This window comes from Tyto alba, unplaced genomic scaffold (assembly GCF_018691265.1).
Source record: "Tyto alba isolate M040663 unplaced genomic scaffold, T.alba_DEE_v4.0 Super-Scaffold_13, whole genome shotgun sequence".
Classification (NCBI taxonomy): Eukaryota; Metazoa; Chordata; class Aves; order Strigiformes; family Tytonidae; genus Tyto; species Tyto alba.
In genome coordinates, this window is record NW_024881275.1 from 46875948 (window position 1) to 46886422 (window position 10475).

At 39.6% G+C, this 10475-nt stretch overlaps 1 protein-coding gene across 1 annotated transcript in view; it reads left to right on the forward strand.

Moving 5' to 3' along the window:
- TRABD2A (TraB domain containing 2A) overlaps positions 1-4800 on the forward strand; it is a 131050-nt gene extending 126250 nt beyond the window's left edge. Inside the window, exon 8 of the mRNA XM_042788016.1 lies at positions 3924-4800. Coding sequence (XP_042643950.1) covers positions 3924-4056 — 133 coding nt within the window. The 3' untranslated portion in view covers positions 4057-4800. The remainder of the gene's footprint in view (positions 1-3923) is intronic.
- Positions 4801-10475: the final 5675 nt, after the last annotated feature.

The following is a 10475-nucleotide window of genomic DNA, read 5'->3' on the forward strand; positions in this document are numbered from 1 at the left end:
ACCTCTAGTCCCAGAGTACCTAATAAATGACATTAGTTTTCATGTAATGTAGTTTTGTTTTCTATTATGTCAGACTATTTATCATTCTCAAAACCCTTCTGGAGATTTCCCTCTACCTCATCCTCTTTTGTAAAGAGACTTTTGTAATCTTCCATGTGAGGACAGTGGCATAGTTTTGCCATTGCATTTTGTATCTTGTAATTTATTTAATTAATCCTGTAATAATTCTGTAATATCCTTTATATTTCAACATTGCTGAAATCCTGAATCCTTCTATCATTCAGTTTTAACAATGCCAGGATTGTGTCTTATATCTGTTTGTGGCTAGACAAGTTGTCTAACGCACTTTTGGTCTTATGCTATCACTATAAATAGTAGTAATTAAGTCATTGTAATGTTTTTAATAAAAACTACTTTGAAAGTCATTCAGAGCTCAGGAAGGATAGGTCATTTGGCAACTATTTGATATAATTCTGATTCGTTGGTATAGGAAGTCAAAAAGAACTGGGGGGATATCACAGAAGAATAAAACCAACTTTTCTTCAGTTTTGTTCTGTATCCACCAGTGTTTGTCAAGGTTTGAGCCCAGAAGTCAACTGAATACCATGCAGCTGCTCACTCACCCCTTCCCCATCAGGAATGGGAAGTAGAAAATGAAGTTAAAGGTTCAGGAGTAAAGATAAGGATAGGGAGGGAAGACTTACCATTATGGTCAAAGGCAAAAGACAGACTCCTTAGTGGAAGAAAAAAAGAGAACATCGCTTTAATTCAAACACTAACAGCAAAAACATTTAACAGAGTGGGACAGTAAGAAGTATTACTGCATCTTAAAAACACCTTCCCCCACCCCTCCCTTCATTCATGGCTCAGTTTTGTTGCCGATATCTCTACCTCCTCCCCCACCAGTGGCACAGGGGGACAGGGAATGGGGGTTATGGTCAGTCTGCCACTCCTTCGTCCTCAGCGGGAGGATTCCTCACATTCTCCCCTACTGCAGCGTGGTTCTCCTCTCATGGGAGACAGTCCTTCATGAACTTTCTCTGCTGTGACTTCATACCCTGGACTGTAGCCATTCCCATGCTGCTCTGGTGTGTGTCACCCCCATGTGTTGCAGCCCTCCCAGCACCGAACTACAACCGTTGGGGCTTTTTATTCCCATAGAGTCCTGGCTTCCTTCAGACACAGTCACCTGCTCCAGTGTAGAGACCTTCACAAGCTGCAGGTTGGCCTCTGCTCTACTGTGGACCTCCATGGGTGATGGTGGGGGGCAGCCCTGCCATCTCACCATGGGATACAGAGGAGGGGTCTTCCACTTTTCTTCCACTGACCTCAATGTTCACTTATGTGTCCTTCTCACAACACCTCCTCACATCTCCCCACTACCCCTTTTCAGAGGTATAGCCACTGCTGCTAATTGGTTTGGCCTTGGCCAGAGGCGGGTCCAACGTAGATCCAGGGGAGCTTTGAGGAGAAGCTTCTCACAGGAGGTCATCTCTGCAGACCCCAAAAACCCCGCCACACAAACCCAGCGCAGTGTTTAGTGATGGAGATAATATCCAAAGGGATCTTTCACCTTAGCAAAGTACTGGGTTGCTTATATGCTTACCATTTACATCTGGAAAAAGACTAATGGGAGAACCAGGGAGCTTTTTATGCCCTAGTGGAAAATTCAGACTCCAGGAGGTTTGGAAGACCTTTGCCTGCTTACACTTTTTCTTCAAAAGCACATTCAGCAGTCCAGTTCTGAAGGTCCTTTATGCATGTAATACATTAAAACTGCCATCATCCACTTTTGGGAACAAAATTGTTTTATCTAATTTTGAAGATGTTCTGCACCATATGATCCCAAATAATTCTATGAAGGACCATCTTGTCCCTGATGGGTTTCAGAGGCTACATATTTATCTGTCTGTTTTTGTTAACAGTACCCATTTGCATGAGCACTTCAGAGAGTGCCTGAGAGATTGTCTCTCCCATGGAAGGGGTAGAGGGAAATTAAATCATCTGTCCCATTTTTCTGTAGATTTCAGTCATCCAGTGTTTGAAGAACTCTTGAAAACATCACTGCATGACAGTGAAAGTTCATTACAGGTTCAATTTCTTTTTCCTTCAGAGGGGTTCAAGGACCCAATAATAAAATAGTAATTAGTAAAAGAGACTAGTATGACTGCTCAGCTGAACAATTAGAGGATTTTCATGTGAAGGGTGGGGACCTGCATGACTGAGAATCCATTGATCAGAATAGGACAGGGCTCTTCAAAGCAGTTTCACAAATAGCTTAAGTCAATGTAGGTCCAGGCTGGGGCCCCCCTTATAGGCCTGTGACACCAAATAGATCAGGCCAGAGACATGGGTGGGTAAAATTTAGTTTACTCCTATTGTGATTAATTATAGAAGCTAAAATAGAAAATCATAGTAAACATTAATTTCGCCTCAACCAAACAGTGTAATTTTCTCTTTTTATAGTAAGACATAGAAAATTGAGTCTTTCAAAGCTGAATGAAAAGACATGAAGAGTTTGATATTCAAAGGACAATTTTTTGGATTATGGTCTTTTTGACAGAAAGAATGGGAATATATGTGAAAAAAATTTGCAAGACAAGTGACTGAGTGTGGTTAATGGCATTTATGGATGCCATTAATTCTAGAATACTTATATTCTAGATCCTTATTGTGTCCCTATGACAATAAAATCCCATTAGTATAGGACAATAATTTGCTGTAGCAAGATTTGAATGAATATTTCAAGATCACTCCATTAGAAATATAATATATAGCTTTCTACAAGCTGCTGACATTGTAACATGGAAGGCTGAAGAAAAAAAAATAAATGTTTAGGAGGAAAAAGATAATTTCTGTGGAGTTGAAGGTCAAAGTTTTGAAATATAAACATTTGAATTTAGTGACCTAGTACTATAATGAGGCATCTTAAAGTGAACATGACTTTTAAAAATGCTGAGTCTCACCAGAAGTGTACATATCACCAAACCCGGTCTAGACAAAATAGGACATGTTCATCTCCACACTGCCAGTTTCAAAAACTAATATGAAGGTTAATCTTTGGTAAATTTTCTTAAGAAAATTTGTTAAGAAGTAGGCTGTATTGATTAAGATTCTTGTAAAGAAAAATTTTGCTAGTGTGGTTTCTGACATATTACTTAACAGTAGTTAAGAGCTATTTACTTTCATAAGTATTTGCTCTAAGGCTGTTATCAAAGCAAATGAACAGGATTGGTTAGCCTGTGTATAAGTCCTGAGGCTTAGTTAATTCACATTTGAAATCTTATTTTCCCCATCTTTCTGTGACATCTGAGGCAGTATGTGCCAAATAAAGACTTGCTAAAAAATGTGTGCTTAAGCTCCTAGAACTGGAGTATTTCCTATGTTCCTGGATTGAAATGTCATTTTTTTTCCCAAGATATTTATTTTCTAAACAATTTGCTTTGTTCCCTGTCTGTCACAATCTTTTCTGGACAACCCTTGATATGGTAACAAGGAGCAGAAAGACTCACTTGTACTCAACTTGTGAGAAACAAGTCTCTGGATGGCAGCAAAACATAGCAAAATTGCTGCTGTGTCATTGGAAGAATCTCCTGAAGCTGAATATGGGCCGATTTAAGACACTAAGTGAACATATGTAAGTCTTTTGGCCACAGTGGAGCTGCTCCTTTTTTATTCCTCTTTAACTGACCTCTGATGCACATCTCTTAAAGTTTATCCACAGAAACAAACTTAGAAATAGGTAAACGTTCTGTTGCTGACTTCTGTGGGATTGTATCAACAGCATTTAGCTTACACTAGGGTTTTATTCTTTGGTTTACACCTTAAAAATATACTTGAACCTGTATACAGAAAATGATTTTTTTCATTGAGGATTAACTAAAGATTTGTCATTTAATATCTTCCCTTTTTGGATCTTACAGGCATTTTTCAAGAGTCATTTTTATTTCCCACTTCTGGACCTATGGACAACTGCTTCCTAGTCAGCATCAGAGGAATCCACATAAACGCTGTCAAAGAGCTATTGCTTATGATGTGGTAGATATGCTTCCCTGAGATGTGCCATCTTAATAGGTCCCATGATCTGCTCCTCCCTGTTAATAGAGTTTGAGAAGGGCATGGAGGCCTGCTGGGACAGCTGTCCTCTTTAAGCTGTTGAAGGAGAAGAAGAAGTAATGCTCGCTAGAGCTCAGCTCAGGTGTGTTCCCCTGGTGAGCACATTTGGCTAGAAGGCAGTGGCAGAGCATTAGAATAAATCATGTAATTACATAACTGGGGAATTGGTGAGAGATTTTCACTTATGTTAACAATCTCTTGTACCTGGGGGCTTATACTTTCAGTACCAGCCTTTTTTTGAATTAATTCTGGTTTTGTATTTTTTTTTTTCTGTAAATGTTTTATGTATACCTATTAGAAAATTTTTTTTTTTTGGTATTTTAAATAAGCCATGATATTAACACATTCCCAGTCTAAAGTTTACTTGTCCATCTAAATTCATTGTGTCAGTAGGCAATTACTGGTAGTTCTTTACAAATATGCTACCTCAGTCCCCAGATTTTTAGTTATCATTTTCTTACCTAAAACTTTCATATTTTTTTTTTTTTAGATTTTATGAACACATACTAATAGTTAAAACATTATTAAAAGAAAGAGCTCCACTATCATCCTTCAAGATATCAACCAATCTATAATATCTTCAAGTAATGCTGAAGCTTACTTTAGGAGTACATTACTCCAGAGTGTATTTTTAATGTTGTTTTCCTCTTCTTTTCAAATATGAGGTAAAGATCGGTGCTGAAGAAAGAAAGGTATTAAAAATGCGTCCCTAATCTGAAATGTTAAAACAGGTCTGTGTGTCCTAATGGTAATAAAACCAATATGAAACCAAATTGTATCTGAAATTGCTCTCTTCAGAATTGCTTAGAGCTGTGCCTACATAATATAGTTGGTTTCTACTTCATGTATTATATTGCATGATAAAAACTCACTAGGTATCTATTCTTCAGTCACCCAGTGGGAAATCAGCTTCCAAACAGGCTCTCACATGTGGAAGGCTCATAGCAGCTCTGTTCATAATATGATAAATCTTCTCATTAAAATAATACAATACTAGCAATTACGCAGTGGAACATGCCATAACTTCTTTTTATTATTTTTCTGTATATGGCTTTACCTTGCTCAGAACTTCGGAACTGAGATGATGTCCGTTTTTTGGTGTCCTTGCTTGTTTGCATGCTGCAAGGTAATACCAGAATAAATGAATAGTTAGCACTGCAAGAAGCATAAATCCACTTTTGCCAAACTGAGTAACAGTGTTGTGTAACAAAGAACAAAAACGCAATCTGACATTTCACCAGCATTTATTATATAAACAAGATATAATAATTAAAAAAAAACTACTAAAAGTGTAACTGGGCTCAGTTTTCCTTGTGCTTTTATAGCTACTCTTGAACACTTTACTCTCCTCACCATTCTAATGCATTATCACAAAAGGATTTTTTTGATGCTGATTCATGCAGTACCCTGTCATGCCTCTTTCTTCTGGGGTAGAAAGGCCCACTTCAATAATGCCATTGTGAAACGGAAAAAAAGAGAGAAGAAACTCTTGCTTTCTTTTCCTGTAAATATAAATATAATGTCCATCAAGACTACACAAGCTAACAGACATTCCTTCTATCAGCTTTCCTATATTGGGAGGATACTAAAGATGATTCCTTGCATTGTTAAGGAAAAGATAAGAAGAAATCAGCTTAGTTAGCAAAAAGGAAGTGTTAGAATACTAAGAAAAACATCTTCTTTATGGAGAGGATGATGGAATTACACCCAGAAAAGTGTGGCATTTTCCTTCCCCTAAATTTTTTGTTATTTTATTGCTATTATTGTTAATTATTAATATTAATAATAATAATTAAAATGTCATTGTTATGAATAACAATCATTAATAATATGAACAATAACATAGTAGACAAATGTCTGTTTGGAAGGTCTATTTTTTCTTAGCATTTTTCAGAGCATGTTTTGGTTGGGTGATTTCTATAGCCCTGTGCTTCTGTTTCTAACTACACGGGAAGTGTATGTTAGAAGTTTTTCTGCCTGCACCTGGGCTCAGATTCTCCAGCTAGATGAAGTTTCTGCAGTTTTAACATGAATCCTGTGCCAGCATTGAGTGGTTGTGAGGTAATACAAGTCCCTACCTGTATAAAGAAATGACCAGTGTCGCCTATCTAGACTTCTGTATAAGGCCTTTAACACAGTCCCCTACAACATCCTCCCTAAATTGGAGAGATGGATTTGATGGGTGCACTGTTTGGTGGATAAGGAATTGGTTGGAGAGTCACAACCAGAAGGTAGTGGTCAATGTCCAGATGGAGATCGGTGACAAGTGGTGTCCCTCAGAGGTCTGTACTGGGAACAACACTGTTTAATATTGTCATCAATGACATAGCGGGATTGAGTGCACCCTCAAGAAGTTTGCAGACAATACCATGATGAGTGGTGCAGTTCACATGCCTGAGGGATGGGGTGCCATTCAGAGGGACCTGGACAAGCTCAAGAATTAAGACCATGTGAAACTCATGAGGTTCAACAAGGCCAAGTGCAAGGTCCTGCACGTAGGTTGGGGCAAGCTCTGGTATCAATCCAGGCTAGGGAATGAAGGGATTGAGAGCAGCCCTGTGGAGAAAGACCTGGGGATACTGGTGGACAAAAAGCTGGACATAAGCTAACAATATGTGCTCACAGCCCAGAAAGTAACCTGGGCTGCATCCAAAGAAGTGTGGCCAGCATGTTGAGGCAGGTGGTTCTGTTCCTCTACTCTGCTCTGGTGAGACCCCACCTGGAGTGCTTCATCCAGCTCTGGAGTCCTCAGTACAAGAAAAACATGAACCTGTTGGAGCAGGTCCAGAGGAGGGCCTCAAAAATGATCAGAGGGATGGAACACCTCTCCTATGAAGAATGGCTGAGAGATTTGGGATTGTCTGGAGAAGAGAAAACGGGGGAGACCTTATTGTGGATTTTCAGTACTTAAAGTGGCTTTATAAGAAAGATGGGACAAACGTTTTAGCAGGACCTGTTATGATAGGACATGGGGTAATAGTTTTAAACTAAAAGAGGGTAGATTTAGTCTCGATATAAGGAAGAAATATTTTATGATGAGGGTGGTGAACCACTGGAACAGGTTGCCCAGAGAGGTGTCAGATGCCCCATCCCTGGAAACATTCAAGTCCAGGTTGGATGGGGCTCTGAGCAATTTAATTTAGTTGAAGATGTCCCTTCTCTGTGCAGGAAGGATTGGACTAGATGACCTTTAAAGGTCTCTTCCAGCCCAAACTATTCTATGATGCTTTGATTTGATGCTGAGGCTGCCCTGCAAGTGGAGTCTATTGCATTTGTGGTGAAGATTTTGGTATGCTGCTCACAGGGTCAGGAAAGTTGGACAACTCTGTTGTATGATGTTGCTACTGGGCAGAGTGCAGCTTATATTCTAAATCAAAGGATGTGATAAATGTGAGCTTCAGCTTACGTGATTTCCTTTCACATTTTTTGCACAGCTCAAAGCTTAAATTTTTCAGACTTGTGTTTCTATTGGTTCATTTATGGGTAAGTCACAATATCCTTTTATATGATTTATCATTAACTACTTGGATCTGTTTTCTACTTTAATTCCAATTTGATGTGATTCTTTACTTAGGAATAAAACTAAAAGTTAAGAAAATTAAGTAATTCATTTCTGTACCTCTGTGACATGTTCAGTAGCCCAAATTGCTGTTATTTCATATTGTGCCTTGATTCAAGAGGTAATGGGATGCTGTCCCGATCCAGTGCTGGGGGAGGTTTCAATATGATTCCAAGAGCGAGATTAAGATGCAAACAAGTTCAAATGCTGTATGCCCTGAACAGTTTTTATTATCAAAAGTAGAAAAATAATAACAATAGGATGGAATGGAATGAAAAGGCAGAAATCGAGCAAGCAGTCAGAATAGAGTAGCAAGCACAGTCACCACCATGGATCCACAGCGTCCTGTAAGTCCTCAGTCTTCAGTTCTTCAGTGGTAGGTGCATACCATGGCTTATTTCTGAGGTCTTTTTATAGAGGACAGTCCAGTACATGCATGTACGTCTCATACACTGTCCATGTGCTTTCAGTTTCATCTATCACACAACTTTCGCATGATCAGCAAAAGAAACATACCTGCATATCTCCAAATGTGCACACGCGATGTTTTTCTCAAGCTGGAGGCCTCCATGACTTTGCAGTCATCCTTACAGGCAGGTATTCTTTCAGAGAAATTGTTCACAGTTCAGTATCTTACAGATGCATTAGAGGAAACATGCAGAGTTGAAACTCAAGCACCTGCTCTTGTATTCTGTTGCTAAGTGGGAAGCACTAGACATCAGTGTCTTAGAAAAGACATCAGTTAATTAAATACACTGATTCTTGAGCGAAATACTATGCAACAATGTATAATGAAGTCAGTAGTATGAATTTATGTTCTATGACACATATAAATTTGAAAAGTAGATTTTTTTTTCTCAAAAAATATCATTAAAGGTTTTACATCACTGAGACAAATAGAAGCTACCTTCCCAGATTATGCTGCTGAGATTTCTGAGCTAACTGATGTTCCTAAAGCATGGCTAGTACAACAGAATAATTCAGGCCTGAATAATGGAGGTTACTCTGTGGGGGCCCAACCCCCGAATCCAGTCAGGACCAACTTTGTTTCTTGGTAAATAGTTTCCTTTCAGAGTGAATTAAAGTGGCATATTTTTATTCCATGGTCATTAATGAATATATTTGTGTATGTGTTTGATTTTCTAAAGTATAAATTTGAAAAACTGCATCCAGAACAACTAAATTCCCCAGTTTCCAAAGATGCCAGATCTGTGAATCAGCTGGATTCACACTGCCAAATAGGTTTGCCACCTAATTGAATCATAGAATTATTTAGGTTGGAAAAGACCCTTAAGATCATCAAGTCCAACCATTAACCTAACACTACCAAGTCCAGCACTAAACAATGTCTCTAAGCACCATGTGTACAGGTCTTTTAAATGCCTCCAGGGATGGTGACTCAACCATTCCCCTGGGCAGCCTGTTCCAGTCTAAACCTCCTGTAGTGCAACTTGAGGACATTTCCTCTTGTGCTATCACTTGTGACTTGGGAAAACAGACCAGGACCCACCTTGCTACAACCTCCTTTCAGGCAGTTGAGAGTGATAAGGTCTCCCCTGAGACTCCTTTTCTTCAGACTAAACAACCCCAGTTCCCTCCGTTGCTCCTCATAGGAGTTGTTCTCTTCATCCTTCACCAGCTTTGTTGCTTTTCCTTGGACATGCTCCAGCACCTCAGTGTCTGTCTTGTAGTGAAGGGCCCAAAACTCAACACAGTATTCATGGTGCGGCTTCACCAGTGCCAAGAACAGAGGAACAATCACTTCCCTAGTCCTGCTGACCACACTATTTCCAATACAAGCCAGGATGCTATTGGCCTTCTTGGCCACCTGGTCATGCTGCTGGCTTATATTCAGGTGTCAGTTGATCAACACTCCCAGGTCCATTTCCACCACACAATTTTCCAGCCACTCTTCCCCAAGCCTGTAGTGTTGCATGGGGTTGTTAGGACCCAAGTGCAGGACCCAGAATTTCACCTTGTTGAATCTCATCCACTGGCCTCAGCCCATCAATCCAGCCTGTCCAGATTCCTCTGTAGACCCTTTCTACTCTCAAGCAGATCAACACTCCCACGCAACTTGGTGTAATCTACAAACTTACTGAGCGTGCATTTGATCCCATCATCTATATCATTGATGAAGATATTAAACAGAATTGCCCCCCAGTACTGAGCCCTGGAGAATACCACGTGTGATCAGCCACCAACTAGATTTAACTTCATTCACCAGAACTCTGTGCCAGGCCAGCCAGAGAGTGTTTTAGCCAGCAAAGCATACTCCTGTCCAAGTCATGAACAGCCAGTTTCTCCAGGAGAATTCTGTGGGAAATGGTGGCAAAGGTTTTACTAAAGTCCAGACAAACAACATCCAAAGCCTTTCTCCCACGTACCAAGTAGGTCACCTTGTCGTAGAAGAAGGTTAGTCAAGAGGGACCTGTCTTTCATAAACTCATGCTGACTGGGCCTGACAACTTGGTTGTCCTGCACATGCCACATGATGACACTCAAGATGACCTCCTCTATAACCTTCCCTGGCACCAAGGTTAGACTGACACACTGTATAATAACATGGTACCACAGCTCAAAGCAAGGGTAGAAAAGATTCGAGTAGAATTTAAAATAGATATTTGAATGCTTAAGATAATGTGTAAATATACTACTATACATGGATTTCTGAGAGGTTTTGTGTGTTTGTGGAGAACTAATTGTGGAGAGAAGAGAACTTGCCAGCTTGCCACATGTTGAAAGCCAAGTTTTTTTGAATTTTTCTCCAAAATGTAAAAAATAAAAGCAAAACAAAAAA